The 19,072-nt window shown below is 39.2% G+C and overlaps 2 protein-coding genes across 3 annotated transcripts; both read left to right on the forward strand.

Moving 5' to 3' along the window:
• The first annotated feature begins 322 nt into the window (after positions 1 to 322).
• Positions 323 to 742, forward strand: LOC148905027 (uncharacterized). The gene has a single exon (XM_089024011.1). The coding sequence runs from the start codon at positions 323 to 325 to the stop codon at positions 740 to 742; it is 420 nt and encodes a 139-aa protein (XP_088880137.1).
• Positions 698 to 18,795, forward strand: LOC116302224 (pyruvate carboxylase, mitochondrial). Of its 2 annotated transcripts, none has more exons than XM_089040659.1 (17): positions 698 to 839; positions 8,707 to 9,099; positions 9,298 to 9,694; positions 10,195 to 10,498; positions 10,847 to 11,009; positions 11,277 to 11,459; positions 12,211 to 12,435; positions 12,836 to 13,073; positions 13,446 to 13,681; positions 13,973 to 14,134; positions 14,447 to 14,696; positions 15,076 to 15,320; positions 15,898 to 16,077; positions 16,590 to 16,686; positions 16,960 to 17,126; positions 17,440 to 17,568; positions 18,136 to 18,795. In XM_089040659.1, the coding sequence occupies exons 2-17, from the start codon at positions 8,740 to 8,742 to the stop codon at positions 18,391 to 18,393; spliced, it is 3,594 nt and encodes a 1,197-aa protein (XP_088896785.1). In that variant the 5' UTR covers positions 698 to 839; positions 8,707 to 8,739; the 3' UTR covers positions 18,394 to 18,795. The 2 variants fall into 2 exon arrangements, with proteins under 2 accessions (XP_088896785.1, XP_031567314.1); XM_031711454.2 differs by lacking the exon at positions 698 to 839 and adding an exon at positions 7,074 to 7,245.
• The last annotated feature ends 277 nt before the right edge of the window (positions 18,796 to 19,072 follow it).

A 19,072-nucleotide genomic window follows, 5' to 3' on the forward strand; every position in this document is an offset into this window, starting at 1 on the left:
CAGACAAAAATGATACCCTATCCCAGACCAAATATCAAAAAATAATACCCTACCCCATACCCAAAAGCGGAAAAACCATACTCTATAGGGCGGCACATACCCGTATAGCAAATATAGAGGAGTACTCCCCCCCCCGGGGTGCTTTTACTGATATGATGTGTGTTAGATTTGCATTGATTGACATGTAATTATATATGACGATCGTATAATAATAAACACAAATACACCACAATTACTGGCGACGAGGATGGCCACATTGTAAAAATTCGGAGGACTTCTTCTTGAAATAATGTGAGATTTCCTCGGTTTTCACAAACAAAAAATGGCATTTATTGGAAGAATAGAACCATTTGACGAAGCTACAGAAATATGGAGTGCCTACATCGAGCGTTTGGAACAATATTTTACAGTCAACGAGATCAAAACAGAGAAGAAAGTTCCCGCGCTTCTTACGCTACTTGGAAGTAAAACTTATAATCTCTTACGGAATTTACCAGCCCCAGAAAAGCCTTCTGAGCTTGAGTATAATACCATCGTACACCTTTTGGAGAGACAACTATCGCCTAAACCGTCTGTAATCACTCAACGTTACCGATTTCATACGAGAATGCAAGACGAAGGAGAAACTATAAACGACTATGTAGCACAACTAAGGAAGTTGGCGATTCACTGCAATTTTGATAACCTGAACGACACACTCAGAGATAGATTAGTATGTGGAATCCGTAATGCCGGAATATAGAAAAGATTGCTTTCAGAATCTACGTTACCACTGGAAAAAGCTATCGCAATATCCGTAGCAATGGAAATGGCCGCGAAAGACGCCATTGAATTACAAGGTAAGCACAAAGAAGTTGGTGTAAACAAGATAGCTAAAGCAAAGCCTAGAAAACCAACCGAAAATCAGCTTAAACCAAGAGATAATACGTGTTTTAGATGTGATAAACCAGGTCACTCATCTAATTCATGTAAATATAAAGAAGCTACATGGGCTTACCATAAACCACGAAACGAAACGAAATGAAACGAAACAATAAAATGCGAAACGAAGGTTTCGCATTTTACAGATCTTTAAAATGCGAAACCGTCATTTCGCATTTTACAGATCAAGGGAGCACGTTAAAATTTTGATTGTGTTGGTTTATCTTCGATTTTATCGCACGTATTCTAAGATATGACAGACGTTCCTTGTAGTGCTTGTTTACGTGCGCGTGCTACACTTTATGGCAGGCGTTCCTTGCTTTAGTCGGGCTAGCGAATTTACTCCGAAAACCGACGAATTTCTTGCGAGGAACGGAGCGACGTGTAAAAAGGGAGGGGAGTGAAACTGTAAACCACGTGACCCTTTTCAGCCAATCAAACAATCCAAAATGAAAATATTTTTCGCTCTATGCTGGTAGCAGTATCTATAGAAACGGATTACGTGACAAATTCAAAAAAATGACGTGTAACGTCAAACAGATGAAAACAAACAAAATGGCTTCCTTGAGCGAAGAGCAAAACAAAGTTTTTAATCTCGTAGAAAAAGGTTTTAGTGTGTTTATTAGTGGAATAGCTGGAAGCGGAAAATCATTTTTAATTAGATATATTTAAAAGGAGTTGAGAAAGGGAGCAAGCGTTGTTTTTATCACCTCATCAACGGCCATTGCGCCTCAAAATATATGAGGATATATGAACTGACATTCATCAGTTCGCCGGCGTGATAGGAAAAAAATCGGCTCACGAACTGGTAAACATAATCAAGAATAATCCTACTGCTGAAAAGTTTGCCTGATCACATGACTTTAGCCCTTTTTCGTTACACTCGGTCTTGTAAACTTAATATGCCTCCGTAGTTTTGATCGGCTTCCCCATTAGATACGGAAAATAAACTAGTGATTATTCTGTAAAAAAATTCAAAATTCAAATTAACGATTTCAAAAACACGATCGTCACGATCGTAGGCCATTCGGATCGGCCGAAACCAAAACACTACGAGGAACGCCTGTCACATGATGGATTGCGCGCGCTAGATAGATCAACCAAGAACAATACCTTTCCTTACACAAACAAAATTTTAATGTGCTACCTTGTACAGATGTGTAAAATGCGAAACGACAGACTGTAACCTGAGGCTTTGCGATCTCATGTTTAACTGTAAGCTTACTCACGAAATTAGATGAAAACTGTGTAGCTCCATGTCTTAGAAAATTAGAGATTACTTTGAATCTCAGTGGGAAGAACAGTGTAAACTTTCCATGTACCAAAAGCCACAAATTTATAAACTATATTGAAATACTTCAACTCGTGTTGTTGTGGCGCCATTTTGAATGCACAGGGACCCCAATCGAATCATAATATATGACAGCACAAAGGAAGCCCACAAAGAGAAAAGCGAGAAAAGGATTCAATTCATTTCTAGTTTTTTTTTTCTCAGAAAAGCATGCAGCACAAACTATGCATAACTAGCATAAACATGTGGTTAAGTCAAAATTGATACTCAAAGTAATGACATGCTAATGACATTTTTCTAGTACAGCTGTTATTCAGCACCAGACGCAACAGACTGTTATAACTCGACGGCAAAACATAAGGAAAACGCTTCAAAGAATTTTAAACGCCATACTTCTCTTACCTCATTGAAAGAAGTTCAAAAGTAAAACCTTTGGCGCTAAATTTTTTTCTCTGGTGTCATATATTATGATTCGATTGGGAATCCGCTAGGAATCACGCGCGTCAAGGTACAGTACATCAATCAAGAAAAAAACCTCGAATTATACCTAGTCGAGAGAGGCACAGCAGCACTGTTTGGCCGAGATTGGTTAGCAGCGATACAATTAGAATGGAAAGAGATAAACAACGTGTTAACACTGAATAAGGAACCTGCAAGTACCAACAACGCACTAGACAATATCTTAAACAAATATCCAACAGTCTTTGAAGAAGGAATTGGAAAAGTGAAGGACATCAAGGCGACATTAAAGTTCAAAGAGGAACCGCAACCAGTATTTCTGAAAGCCAGACAACTACCATATGCCTTGAGACCAAAGGTGGAGCGAGAATTAGACGAGCTAGAGAAAATGGGAATAATATCCAAAGTGGAAACAAGCGAGTGGGCCACACCCATATTTCCCGTACTCAAGAAAAACGGAAGAGTAAGAATCTGCGGAGACTTTAAGCTCACAGTTAATCCCCAGCTTGCAGTGGACCAGTACCCGTTACCCAGGATAGAAGATGTGTTCGCATCGTTAGCAGATGGAGAAAAGTTCACGAAGATCGATTTGAGGCAAGCCTACCTACACATGGAGATGGAAGAAAACTCAAAGAAGTATTTAACTGTAAATACGTACAAGGGTCTATACCAGTTCAACCGGATGTTGTTTGGAATCGCTTCTGCACCAGCAATATGGCAGAGGACTATGGAACAGATTCTGCAAGGAATACCATCAGTCCAATGCATCCTAGATGACATGATAATAACTGGTAAGGACAATACCGAACATTTTAACAATCTGGAAAGTGTGTTGAGTCGTCTGCAACAGTACCAACTCAAGGTCAACCTAGACAAATGCCAGTTCTTCCAAGATAAGATCGAATACTGTGGACACAAGATAGACAAGCACGGCATACACAAGACAGAGGAGAAGATTAAAGCAGTGCGTGATACTCCAACACCAAAGAATGTCACTCAGCTTAGCGCATTCATTGGCCTCGTAAATTATTACCACAGATTCCTACCAGACCTAGCCTCGGTAATGAGACCACTCCACCAGCTACTAGAACAAGGTAAAGCATGGCAGTGGACGAAAGCATGTGACAAAGCCTTCGAGAAGGTAAAAGAGATGGTCACGTCAGATTTGGTATTGTGTCATCATGATTCCAAGAAGCCTATCCGCTTAGCATGCGACGCGTCACCATATGGAGTCGGCGCAGTTCTGTCCCATATCATCGATGGACAAGAAAGACCAATAGCATTCGCTTCTCGCACCTTAACGAAAGCAGAGAAAAACTACTCTCAAATTGACAAAGAAGCATTAGCAATCATCTTTGGAATCAAACGATTCCACACCTACCTTTACGGAAGACAGTTAACGTTGGTTTCGGATCATCAACCACTAGTAACCATCTTCAGCCCAACCAAAGGCATACCAGTGACCACAGCTACAAGACTACAGCGATACGCTATGTTTCTATCAGGCTATACATACGACATAGAGTATAGGAACACTAAGCGACACACTAACGCTGACGCCCTTTCAAGACTACCGTTCGAAGTAACCCCAGAGGATCAAAAAGCAGAAGCTGTTGACATTTTCCACTTAAGTCAGTTGGAACAGTTACCAGTGACAAGCGCGACAATCAGACGAGAGACAACAAGAGACACGACTTTAAGTAGAGTCTATGAACAGACCATATCTGGATGGTCAACTAAGCCAGACGACAAGGTACTACTGGCGTACTACAATCGTCGAGATGAAATCACAACGTATCAGGGATGTCTCATGTGGGGAATACGAGTAATCATTCCAGACACCCTAAGGAAACAAGTATTGGAGGTCATCCATTCAACTCACCTAGGCGTAGTGAAAATGAAAGCCCTCGCCAGAAGTCACATCTGGTGGCCAGGAATCGACTCCGAAATTGAACAGATAACCAAAACCTGCTCTGGTTGTAACAAAGTACGAAACAACCCAACAAAGGTACCCATCCACCCGTGGGAATGGCCAAGTTCACCTTGGGAACGCATCCATATCGATTTTGCTGGACCATTTATGAACAAACAGTTTTTGATTATAGTCGACGCACACTCTAAATGGCCAGAGGTGTTTCCAATGAACAAGATCACAGCAACAAACACTATTGAGGTACTACGCTCAGTATTCGCAAGAAACGGCGTACCACAGCAGCTCGTTTCTGACAACGGACCGCAATTCACGTCAGAGGAATTTCAAACATTCATGAAGAGCAATGGAATTCACCATTTTAGATCAGCACCGTTCCATCCTGCAACGAATGGACAAGCAGAAAGATTCGTGCAAACCTTCAAACAGAGTATGAAGGCAATGAAATCAGAATCAGCTTCTTTAAACAAGAAGATAGCAAATTTCCTACTGATGTACCGCAACACACCTCATGCTACCACTAACGAAACACCTGCCAAAATGTTCCTTGGTCGAAACATACGTTCACGTCTGGATTTGATGAAGCCAGATGTAAAAAGCACAGTGCAGCAGAAACAAATGAAGAAAGCACTCGAGAAGAAGACAACTATACGCTTGTTTGATAATGGACAGCCAGTAACAGTTCGAGACTACAGAGGACAAGACAAGTGGGTTAATGGAACCATCAACACACAACTAGGACCATTAATGTATGAAGTCAAAACAGAAGCTGATAGTTATTGGAGAAGGCACACAGACCAAATCCAAGAAAGGAAGCATGATGAAAATCATAGCGATCCTCAACCAAAACCAGCAGAAGATGTCTGCCCAGCAGCAGTAGAACAGCCATCAGTGAGCACAGCCAAGACAAGCAAGACAGTTACCACCGCTAACAGCAACATGGCGCTAGAAGGACAAGGCAAAGGACATCGATACACAACAAGGCACAGAAGCCCACCAAAACGTTATATGTATGAACAATATTTGGACAGTCATAAGACAGTCATATGTATGAACATTCAGAGTCATTATTATTGAGTTATTTTTTCTATCACAGTGATTCATAACTAAGAAGGGAGGAAATGTTAGATTTGCATTGATTGACATGTAAATTTGACATTGACATGTAGATTCAAGTGAATGGTGAAAATAAAATCGAAAAAATTAAAAAAATAATTATTTTCTTAAATTCGAGATCAAGATAATGTCCTCCGCAATGCGACATGTTGCATTTTTGTTGCGTTTCAAGGAAAGAGAGAGATTTTTTTTGGATTTTCTAGCGTGATGTAGTCGATATCGGGTGCTAAGTCTCCAGCCTTCCCATTATTTAGGTAGAGAAGAGCGGATTTTGAAAAAACCCACTAAACGGCCTCAAATCGCGCTGAAACGTTGCCAGAAGACTGAACAAAGTAAAAGCAACGACTGCAACAAGTTTTGAAGCAAATCGTTGAGTGAAACATTTTATTTTCGTAACTTTATCATAACTCCCATACATTCCCTTTTATAATATGACTAGATTATTACGCGCGCTCTGATTGGCCAAAAACCAATGAACTATTTCCCCATGGGCTGCACGCTCGCGCACGCTGATCTCAACGGACGCTCGCCTTTTTTCTCTAAATTTTCAAATGCCCAAATTAGCAATGTATGTAAGATGTCATGCGCGAAGATTGTTGCGAGTTAATATTAAACTATTTACCATATATGGTAAATAGTTTAATATTAAAGCCGATCAAATTTCGTAGAAGAGATTTAAACTTGGTTGAATCGAGAAGGAGATGGGGCGCAGCGAGTTCGCATAAACTAGAAGACCTACATTTACTAGAGGGGTCGGAGATTGAAGTTGAAAAATTGTTCTGTGGGCTAACATGGAGATTTTTTTTCCATGCTTCTTAGAACTCCCAGTATCGAGGCGGGATTTTATGGGTAAGCCCGTGTAGTGCCAAAATATGCAATGTTTTTCAACTTTTAATGCCGTGTTTTGCTTCTAGCGAAAGCTTATCTTAGAAAACAAGACCTTTAACCCATAGAAAAGGCCTTTTCGAAAAGATCTGAACAGATTGTACGAATAGATGTGTCATCAATTTCTCAAACTCGTTGCGCCCGGTATACTGTATATACTTGACGTGATATTATCGCTCATTCACAATCATCTTATGTACTAGTACATGTTTATATGTAAATAAAATTCAAGTTAATGATATGATACACTTAAGAAATAGAAAAATAATCGTATGATATATAAACTGATTTGTTAGTAGAAGTTAAATTATTTATTTATTTTTTAAAATGTTATATATCATCCACGAATAAAGTAAATAATTTCCTCACGATCAGCAATCCCTTCTTATTTGGAAGAAGTCGAATTTCGAAACCACGCTTCTCGTAATATGATATATAGTTTTACGCAAGAATAGCGTCAGCCATACTTTTGGTCAGCGGATTAAAATTCCTATTTGAAACAGCCGTGTAAGGCGGTACTCCAGTGTTTATGTTGAATAAAGGTCCAGAGTCCAAACGTCGTTACAGGTCATCAAACCTGCACGCTAAAATCCTCGTTTTTCTGTTTCTTCGCCGGTCGATTACATAAATAAGGACCTTAAAGGTTAGTGCCAACCTCCATTCTCCCTGCTTTAAATTTATCATATCAAAATTAATAATTTTTCCGTACCTTTTGCTTTCCCTTTCTTCATTGATGGCTTCATACCTTCCATGACTTCCAACACGTCTTTTTTGCTTTGACGTTTTTCCTCTAGCTGTAGACCAAGTTCGTGCCTTTGAGCACTCACAGAAAATAATAATTTCAAAACGTAGAAAAATTAAAAACCAGGGCCAGATTATTGTTCCAGGCTGTCTTTAAAGTCTACTTTTGAGCTTATGTTTTTGATTAGCTTGATAGTCGTAAAAGCATAGAAATCTTACACGTGAAACGTGGCATGAAGCATTGTTTTGTTATGAAGCCATCCATTTGATGACCCAATGTAAGATTAGCTTTGCTAAATTGGTTTTTTATCATCGTTAAATAAAGTTTATTATTATTATTATTATTATTATTATAGCACACGATGTACAAGTATGTGAATGAATACCTTAAATCCGACTCCCTTCCTTTTTTTCCTTTTTGATTTGTACATTTTGAAGCTAACTGTGGTAGAAATACGCCATTTCCAAAAAGTTAGGTATCAAGTTGATGTCTAAATTTTTGGACGGGTATCGTATGCAATAGTAATTTAAAGCTCATTGTATTCAGTCGTTCATTCATCTTTTTTCAATATTACGGGTTTAGACGACGTGCAAAAACCGTCATAAGTAAAAACAATGTCGTATTCTTCTTGCTTGGAATTTTCTACGGTGGTGAAAAAAGTCGCTGACTCTCTTAATTTTTAATGCTTGTCAAAATTTTCTTTCCCCCCCGAAATTAATTGTGATATTATATGAGATATGATGCGAATACTGGCATAGATATATTACAAACATTTTGATATTGAAATTTTCTGAATGTTTTTGTCCATTTATACTGACTGCATTTTGAAAACAAACTTCTAAAATTCAACAAATATTTGGATCTCCAACTCTATTAAAATAAATAGGAGATCAAAGATTAATGAGTGTATGTTGCAGGTACAGATGATTCAGTTTATCATGTAGTGTTGATTATGAGTCTAGAAGTATTTTTACTATTTTCAAGCATGTTTGCTTTCAATCTATTCTGAATTTACTTTATTCATTGTTTTAGTAACATAAAAAAATACTAATAAGTATATATACTAGAACACAAAGATCTCATTCCTTTTAGATGGTTCTCGTGTGTAAAGCAAATCATTGCTTATTGTCTTTATTCATTCCCTTTGAATTTCACCAACAATTGTCATAGTTTTAATAAAGAAACTACTGCCATTGCATTTTCTTACAGCATTGTACAATAATACAAGGGAACATTTCTCTCTTTCCTAAAATATGGTTTCATATTTTATATAGTTAGATCATGACTCTTGTGCGAAACACCTGTAGTCAATGTTGTCTTGGTGTTCTTGGTAGAAAACCGGAATTCTTTTTATTATTCTAGCTTTGTAATCAGCCTATCCCAAAACAGTTAAAGATGTTCAGAATCAGTACTGCTCAGGCCAAGTGCATTGTACAGCAGCAGTTTGCCCGCTCAGCCGGGATCCAATCTGCATGCCGATACATCCATGCGAGTGCAGCTCTGCAGCAGGAATCAGGTCGACGTGAGCCAATAAGACAAGAAATCAAGAAGATAATGGTGGCTAATCGTGGCGAGATAGCCATACGAGTATTCCGAGCAGCAACTGAAGCTGGTATAAGGACAGTTGCTATATACTCTGAGCAGGATGCCAATCACATGCATCGGCAGAAGGCAGATGAGGCCTACTTGATTGGCAAAGGCATGCCTCCTGTTGCAGCTTATCTAAGCATCCCTGAAATTATCAGGATCGCAAAGGTAAGGAATTTGGAGAAATTTATATGTTTAGAATAAAGCCCTTTACTACTGTCTGACTGACTGACTGACTGACTGACTGACTGACTGACTGAATGAATGAATGAATGACTGATTGATCAATTTTTATGTTTGCTTGTACCAGAGGAATATACCAAAACAACACACAATAAATATATATATAATATTTTTTTCTTCTAGGAAAGAGAATGTGATGCGATACATCCAGGGTATGGTTTTCTCTCAGAGAGGGCAGACTTTGCCCAAGCATGTACAAAAAATGGCATCATTTTCATAGGCCCCTCCCCAAAAGTCGTACAAATGATGGGTGACAAAGTAGAAGCCAGAAGAGTAGCTGTAAAAGCTGGGGTTCCTGTAGTCCCTGGTACTGAAGCACCCATCAAAACAGCTGAAGAAGCCAGGGCATTTTGCGAGTCATATGGCCTGCCTGTCATCACCAAGGCAGCTTTTGGAGGCGGTGGGCGTGGCATGAGAGTGATATGGAAATTAGAAGATGTCGAAGAGTTATTTAACCTAGCTAGCAACGAGGCGTATACTGCATTTGGAGATGGTTCCATGTTTATAGAGAAGTTTATTGGTGAGTTTGTAGTTTGTCATGTTACCATTAGAAACAAATTATATGAAGAATATCCTGAAACAACTTGTACTGCTGGGCTGATCCAAGTCAGGGCATTGCTATTTCACAGATTGAACCCTGAAACAGCCTCAGGACTGATCTCAAATGGGGCATGGATAACTCACAAGTTGAACCCTAAAACAGCCTAAGAACTGATCTCAAACAGGGCGGGGCTCACTCACAGATCGACCCCAAAACAGCCACTGGACTTATCAGAGTCAGGGCATGGCTAATTCATAGATCAAATTGGAACTTAGTGTGGAAATTTAGAACCTGGAAAAACCCCTCTTATCAAGGGAGAGAACCTAGCGAGCGAGCTCAAAAGTCCAGGAAACCTGAGGATTTCTCTCAAACCTGAGATCCCAGGCATGACAGAAAAGTCCACTTCTAGCTGCATTTCCCTCTATTTCCACACAAAGTACAAAGACTAAAGTTGACTTAAATTTATCTTTCTCATCCAGAGAAACCAAGACACATTGAAGTACAAGTTTTAGGTGACACACATGGAAATATAGTTCATCTTTATGAGCGTGACTGCTCGGTTCAGCGTCGCCATCAGAAGATAGTAGAAATTGCTCCAGCACCACACATCAGCCCAGAAACACGAAAAATCCTCACAGATGATGCTTTAAAGCTGTGCAAAGCTGTTGGCTATGAGAATGCTGGAACTGTAGAGTTTCTGCTTGATCAAGAAGGCAACCATTACTTCATTGAAGTGAATGCTCGGCTTCAGGTAGAACATACAGTCACAGAAGAAATTACTGGGTAAGTGAATTGACCTATAACATTATGACGTCACAGCTTGTTTACATGGGCAAGAATGGTAGGAATTTAGGCGAAATTTTCTTTCATTCGAGATATTTAGTACAACATTTATCTGTTATCACCTTTCCCCGTCTAATTAACTATTTTTTATTGATTTAATTTGTTTTGCTGCTATTTTGCCCCCTCTGGTGACCATGATCCTTAGCGTTAAAACAATAGATTGTTTTGATGTGACGTCACAGTGTTATAGGGCAATTTGACATTGTCTAAAAGTGGTCATAAAATGCTTCCAATCGTGTCATTCTGGTCTCATCACTAACCAATGATTCATTATTTGCTTGTGTTCAGTGTTGATCTAGTGAGAGCACAGATAGGAGTTTCTGAGGGGAAGACATTAGAAGAGTTAGGTCTTGTACAAGAGGACATCAAACTGACTGGTGCATCTATACAAGCAAGAGTAACAACAGAGGATCCAGCTAACAATTTTACTCCTGACTCAGGAAGAATAGAGGTTGGTGCTGTTGTTGCTGCTACTGTTGTTGTTGCTGCTGCTGTTGTTGCTGCTGCTGTTGTTGCTGCTGCTGTTGTTGCTACTGCTGCTTTTCTATGCACTAACTCGTTCTTGTGCTGTAATTATTGTTGTTGTTTTGAGCTTGTGTTGCAGTGACTGTTTTTATTATCGTTAGCTCATTGTAGTTTACATCATTGATGTTGATTATTGCCATTGTTGCCCATTCCTCTTTCTTGTCACTGAGAAGCACCTTATCTATTTCTTCAGGTTTTCAGGAGTGGCGAAGGCATGGGAATCCGTTTAGATGGGGCTTCTGCATTTGCTGGTGCCATCATCTCACCCCACTATGACTCGTTATTGACCAAAGTCATTAGCCATGGAGCTACTCACAGAGAAGCAGCCACCAAACTCTCACGATCTCTGACTGAATTTAGGATTCGTGGAGTCAAGGTATTTCACAGTGCATTAATTAAGGCTATAGTATTATTTTATACTAACAAAATGACTCTCACTATTTCTTTTGTCTTACAGTCAAAACGGCTCGTGCCTACTCTCCTAGATTCCATTAGTGGTTACATTATTCGATGTTTAAAATATAAGATTCTTTGTGAGAATACAAAGACTCAGCAATTCAAAATAATGAACAATTCAAAACTGGAATTCTGATTGGATTAGGGCATTCCTTGTATGGAATAATCCAATCAGAATTCAAGTTTTGAATCGCTTATTATTTTGAATCCTGTTTTTTCGTATTCTCGGAAAGAATAATAACTTTCGATATTCCAATAATGAAACCATTATTGGAATCTAAGTGGGTAAGCTTGAACTGGTTTAACTGTAAAATCCCTGTTGACTACTTTGTATATGATTTGGCCGGTTGTATTTTTCATATTTTCTAAAACTATTGCACTAAAAATAGTTTACACATTTTTAGACATTTTCATTTTGGCTCCATAATAAAGGCGACACCTGAAATAGACCTTACCTGAATTCACTTGAGTGACCACAAAATAATGGTTCCAAACCGAGTTTCGACTTGCAGTAATTGATAAAATTCAGTAAAATAATGTAATAAACACAATGAGTCCAACCTTGACTTGGGTTCATTGTTTTGTTGTCACTTGAGTGAATTTGGGTAAATGTTTATTATTGTTTATTGATTCACTAATCAATAAATATCACACTTGTTTACCTTCCACAGACCAACATAGCCTTCCTGCTAAATGTCCTTAAGCATGAAAGCTTCCTTGATGGCGCTGTTACAACGGATTTTATCCTTAACAATCCAGAGCTTTTTAAAGTGAAAAAAAGCCAGAACCGTGCCCAAAAGTTACTTCAGTATCTTGGTAACGTGATGGTGAATGGGCCAGTAACTCCACTCGCTACTGGACTTAAACCAAGCAAAGATGAACCTAAAGTTCCATCGGTAATAAAGATTTCTTTTTACGGCGGTTTTTGATATTCTGTGAACTCAGACATATTGATAACTCGTTGTGAAATTCATTCATTCATTCATTTATTCATCATTTTTTATTACTTTTTTAACCGACTTGTAAGTCAATGCAACGCACAAGCACAGTTTTCTCAATATTTCAATGTTCAAACAGGTTCTCAATAAAACCTTTGAATGATGGCATCATTGACCTCTACTACCAGACTCCCTTGCACACTTACTTTTGATCAGTTAATTAGCACCAATATCTTACTATTCTCATGGGGAATACAAATTTAAATAAAAAAGAAAATTCGCGAAGCATTGTGGTAGTGGGAGTCAAATGACACCATCATGCAAATGTCCTTTTCACATATTGCCTTATTTCTTCCAGGTTCCCCACTCAACCTACCTGCGTCCCAAAGGTTTCCGCGATCTTTACCTCCAAGAAGGGGCAGACGGGTTTGCTCGAGCCGTACGAAGAAGCGACAAGCTATTGTTAACAGATACCACGTTGAGAGATGCCCATCAGTCTCTTCTAGCCACCCGTGTCAGGACGTACGATATGATGAAGATTGCCCCATTTTTGTCGCATTATTTTGCTAATGCTTACAGCTTGGAGTGTTGGGGAGGTAGATATGCGCTTATTTTCTACCTCTTTACCTATGGCGTAAAGTTTTTCCATTTCAAACTGTGTGTTATTCTGTTGAGAATAAGATTTTTTTGTTTGAGCGTTATCCATATCCATGTGTCTTCTCGTGTGCAACTGTTAAACAAAGAAAAAATGCTCTAGGGAATGACGCGTGGTCTGCAATGGGAAATGGGAAAAAAATAAATTACATCCAAGGAAAAGAGATTTCTTGCAAGTAATGTTTCCTTATTTCAATCCATGTGTCATTCCCTTGGGTTACTGACGTAATGTTTTATAATTTCAGTCCACAAGTCATTCCCTTGAGTATCATTAATGTAGCGTTTCCTAATGGACCCTTTTCTTAATTCTCCAGGCGCAACTTTCGACGTGGCTCTTCGATTTTTGTACGAGTGTCCCTGGGATCGACTTGTCAAGCTCCGTGAGCAAATTCCCAACATTCCATTTCAGATGCTGCTCCGTGGCGCCAATGCAGTGGGATACACCAGTTACCCTGACAACGTTGTCTACAAGTTCTGTAAAAAGGCCAACGAGTGTGGCATGGATATCTTTAGGGTTTTTGATTCCCTCAACTACCTACCAAACTTACAGGTAAGATAGTTGTCTCTTTAGGCGTTATTAACTCGGCCAAGAGCGAGATAGGTTGACAACGGCATTTTCCCGCCAAAATTAAGTGACACAGCAACAACGTGTTGAGTTTCACAAGATGGTAGCTCTATGGCGGGAAAATCGGACTGGAACGAGCGTCACGACGTCATCGGATGTAATCTTCACTTCCTGTCGATGTAATCTATCCTACTATCCTGCTAACACAAAATTCCAGAGCAAAATAGGTTTGTCAGCTTAAATTTCCTCGTTAATTTTGTTAATATTCCCCCCCAGCTTGGTATAGAGGCAGCAGGAGCAGCAGGAGGTATCGTAGAGGCTGCCATCTCGTACACTGGTGATGTAACCGACCCTTCCCGACACAAGTACAACATTGACTACTACATGGAGCTCGCTTCTCAGCTTTCCAAGTCTGGAGCTCATATTCTTTGCATCAAGGTATGTAAGGCAGGGTTTGGGTATATAGAGTAAGTGAGCACTCTCCTCTCACCTCTGGGGTCTCGGGTTCAATTCCTGGACTCGGCATTATTTGTTTTTTTCTCCATGCTCTCCAGTTTTCCTTCCTCTGCAAAACATAACACGCTAATTTCAAGTTAGATCTGTGAGTTAGCCGTGCCCTGACTTAGATCTGCCCAGAAATTGTTTTTGTGTATCTATACAAGATTTGAAGCTTTTTTGAGATCTGATCTGCTTTGCTGTACCTTGTATTTCTTAATCATTATTTGATATACTGTTTCTTGTGTTCATCAGGATATGGCAGGGGTGCTAAAACCAAGAGCGGCTACACTTCTAATCAGTTCACTTCGTGCCCAGTTCCCTAAACTTCCCATCCACGTCCATACCCATGATACAGCAGGAGCCGGGGTAGCTTCCATGCTGGCCGCGGCGGAGGCTGGTGCCGATGTTGTCGATGTTGCCGTTGATTCGATGTCTGGTATGACGTCACAGCCTAGTATGGGTGCTATTGTGGCTGCTCTAGAGACGAGTGAACACAATACAGGTCAGTGTTAAGGAATGTCAGTAAGGAATAGGATAAGAATCGAAAGAAAGAGAAGAAAGGAATGGAAAAAAGAAAAGGGAAGTGAAGGAAGAAAAGAAAAAGGAAAAATAAGCTAAAGCGTATTTCACGGGTTTATGAAAACCACTCTAAAAGAAAGCTAAGAAGCAAGCTCGTGTTTGTAATAATAATAATAATAATAATAATAATAATAATAAAATGAACATACATCTGATCTCACATTGACTTGATATAACTGGGAAATTGCTTAGATATATAATGTATCCGCAATTTCACTAAGAGCAATACTTGTAAGACGAGTTAAAGTTGTAATAAACAAAATAATGATAATAATAATGATGATGATGATGATATCTCTCAGGTATTCCACTGGAGAAAGTCCACGAATACAGCGCGTACTGGGAACAAGCAAGGCTGCTTTATGCTCCATTTGAGAGCACGGTGACCATGAAGACTGGCAATGCTGATGTGTATCAGAATGAAATCCCTGGTGGCCAGTACACGAACCTTCACTTCCAGGCCTACAGTCTTGGCCTGGCTGACAAATTCCCCGACATCAAGAAAAAATATAGCATTGCAAATAAGCTTCTTGGAGATGTAATCAAGGTAATGCTCGTACAAATTGTATAGAGATTTTTACAACCATGTTTGTAGTCAAACAATGCAATATCTTTTCATGACTAAAGAATTCATTTCCCAAAGGAGAAATTTTTTTTTGTTTTTCCCTCAGACTTGGCTGCTCTGATGTCACATGAAAAACCTCTATATCACTGTACATGGTTCTTGCTTAGGACACGCAAAACGTGTTAGTTGTCATCTACTTAAAACTCTTAACACTGAAATTCCTTTTAGTTGCGAGCAAAGTCACAGAGATCCAGCTTACCCTTTGAGACGAAATCCTTAATACTTCGGGTTTAATAAATACTATATATATTTTTTTGCTGTTTCCTCGGAATATGTTGCAAAGGTTTGGAAAGTGCACTTTGAGCATTTTTTTTGTCGGATATTTTCTTGCAGCTGATTTTTCTCTAAAAGCTTTAACGTGAGTTGAAACTGCTCGCACATGTTAGGGAGGATAAGACAAGGGAGAACCGTATCAACTACCATACATTCCTACCAAAACTGTTCAAGAAAACTACTGCTTCCTCCAAAGATTTCTAATTCTCGTCATATTCGTTTCCAGGTCACTCCTACATCCAAGGTCGTCGGAGACTTGGCCCAGTTTATGGTACAGAACAATCTTGACGAACGCGATGTGCTGAGTAAAGCCGGAGAGTTGGATTTCCCTTCATCTGTTGTTGAATTCATGCAGGGTCAACTTGGTCAGCCCCATGGTGGATTCCCTGAACCTCTCAGGACTCAAGTATGTAGTGATTTGTAGATCCAATATCATTGATGTATATTATCGTGTAACGCATGTTTGGTATCATCATCATCATTTTCATCATCATCACCACCATCATCATTACTAATCATCATCATTAACACCATCATCATCATCATCACTAATCATCATCATATCACTATCATCATCAACAACAACACCATCATCATCACCATCCTTCCTTCATCTTCATTACCATCATCATCAACAACACAATTATCATCAACTCGTCATCATCAACTCGTCATCATCCTTTGTTGCCTATCATCATCATCATTATTATTATCGTTATCATTGTCATCATTAGCGGCATTATCATCATCCTTTTTTGCTCATAATCATCATCAACATGATCATTAGTAACCATAATTATCATCAACATCATCAACACTCCTCGTCATCACTATCATCATATATCATTGTCATCATTATCATCATCATCCTTTGTTACCTATCATCATCACCTCAATCTTTTCCCGATTCTTTCATAGATTCTCAAAGGCAAGCCCACGGTAGATGGCAGACCAGGAGAGTCTCTTGCCCCTCTGGACTTTGAAGCACTTGAAGAAAAACTGAAAGCCGAGTTCGGTGAGTTGAGTACTACACATAAAGACGGATGAATGATATGATTGTTTTGAAGACAGGACTTTGGTGGTATCTTCCCAACTCTCCTAAATTCTTAATCCCATTCATCTGTTATTTGATTCCCATTTTCTATATTTCCAATGAGATTAAATCCGTAATCTTAGTTATTTCTGTGTGAGAGACGAAAATAAGGCAACAAAGTTCCCAGTCTCTCTCGTTGTCTTCAACACAGGAAACCTATACATAAAAATAAGTTGCCTCTTTTCTTTTCCCAAGGTGACGAAGCTATTCATGAGGAAGATGTCCTTAGCGCTGCTTTGTATCCTAAAGTATTCCACGATTACATGATACACAAGAACGAGTATGGACCTGTTCAGGATCTTCCTACTAGACTCTTCTTAACTGGTCCTGAGATTGGTGAAGAGTTCCACGTAGAAATCGAGGTAGGACAACCACACGAAAAGCAACACTTTAAAAACCGCACTGCGCATGAACCAACCTCTATTTAGCGACCATGCCCAGTTGTCAAGGTCCCAATGAGAGTTTTTGCACTAATTTCTACCTCTATTAAGCGACCAACCTCTATTTAGTGACCAGTTGTCAAAGTCCCAAAAAGGGTTTCTGCACAAATCTATACCTCTTTTAAGCGACCAACCTAACCTTTATTTAGCGACCACTTGACCATTTCCCCTATGGTGGTCCCTCAATAGAAGACAGACATTCATGACCTTCGGTTTTAATTGGTGGTTTTTCTAGAAAGGAAAAGTGTTGAACATCAAGATTCTTGCCGTTAGTGACCTCCTTCCTAACGGAACGAGAGAAGTGTTCTGTGAGATGAATGGACAGCTTCGAACTGTTTTTGTCCCGGACAAAAGTGCAACCAAGGTAAGAAGTGGTAGCGAAAATGTACGTTTTCTTGTCGATGTTTGCTAACAGTAATGCATTTTCGTTTAGAAACCCATATTTTTCAATCCATTTTTTGGTCTTGCGTCCACTCTAAAACCATCGGGAAACGAAGACATTTGAAAACACTCTCCAGAGTGGAGATATTTGAAAAGGGAGGCCTATCGTATTAGTGTGGCCGGACAGACGAAAGGGAAGGATTTTGAAAACACTGACGTCATTCACACCGGCACATCTGTTTTTCGCACGCATTTTCGATCGTATCTTTTTGATGCGTTTTCGCGAGACACAAAACGAGCGTTTCGAAATCACATTAGTGTGGATGGAGTCCGAGTGATTATTGAGATTGATTCAGCTGACGCTCTAGTTGATAGTACATGGCGAGTAGACGTGTCTTCTCATTGATATGAACGAAAGTATCCCATTGGTAATTCAAGTGCAATAAAAAATGAAGCTAAAACGACGCTCCACCCCTTTCTCCCTCCCCCCTCCCCTTTTCCTCCTTTCCAGTCCCCCCTCTCTAAACTAATGTTCTTCACTCTTCCCCAGACCCTAAGTCTTCGACCAAAAGCCGACAAATCCATCAAAGGATCAATTGGCGCTCCAATGCCAGGCAAGGTTGTCGGTATACGAGTGAAGGAGAAAGAGGTAGTCAAGAAAGGCATGCCATTGGTTGTGCTTAGCGCCATGAAAATGGAGACAAATGTCAGTTCTCCATGCGATGGTGTTGTGAAGAAAATATCGGTGTCGTTAAACTCTGGTGTCGAGGCGGGAGATCTATTAATCGAGATCGAAGCAGCAGAGTGATATCACAAGTTGGACTAGTAATTTGTTAAATTCTAGGAAAAAATTAGGATTACAGGATTGAACTTACTAGGATCGATGAAAAAGACCTTTATAATGGAATATTTATAATGTCCAGTGATGAAGACCCTAAAGAGATCATTCAGATATAGAAAATTAACGTATTTATAGTTAAAATAAGTTTTTAGGAATAGAATAGTATTTTTGTGATAATGAAGTCGATTTTGTGGAACTTTATGAAGTACGTTTGTGATCCTTTGACTTCGTCTATCTTGGATTTTTTTCTTTTATTTTTTTCGTCTGTGTTGGGGATCGCAATACAATGATTATTCGAATACTAAGGTTAATGTCAAATGTATATTTTTTGGTTCTAAATAAATTTATTGAACTTTTGTTCATACTGAATGCTGTCCGGTTTTTTTTGTTTTGTTTTTTGTTTTGTTTTTTGGTTCATGTTAATGATGTCTTTTCCTTCAGTATTAATATTTAGACAGGTTTAGCCTCAGTTTTCCGAATTCTGCGGTCTTCGTTCACAAGCAACGCGTATGCACACTCAATCAGGATTCCCCTTCTTGTTCTTTCCAAAGCATCAATTTAGAAGTACAAATGCTAAGAAGATTTGGTTTTAAGATCATTATCATCATTTTCATCAATTGGTGAATTTAGGACCATACTTCCAGAC

The sequence above is a fragment of the Actinia tenebrosa genome, unplaced genomic scaffold (genome assembly GCF_029948245.1).
Source record: "Actinia tenebrosa isolate PJP-AT-01 unplaced genomic scaffold, QUT_ActTen_1.0 PGA_scaffold8__29_contigs__length_14323225, whole genome shotgun sequence".
Classification (NCBI taxonomy): domain Eukaryota; kingdom Metazoa; phylum Cnidaria; class Anthozoa; order Actiniaria; family Actiniidae; genus Actinia; species Actinia tenebrosa.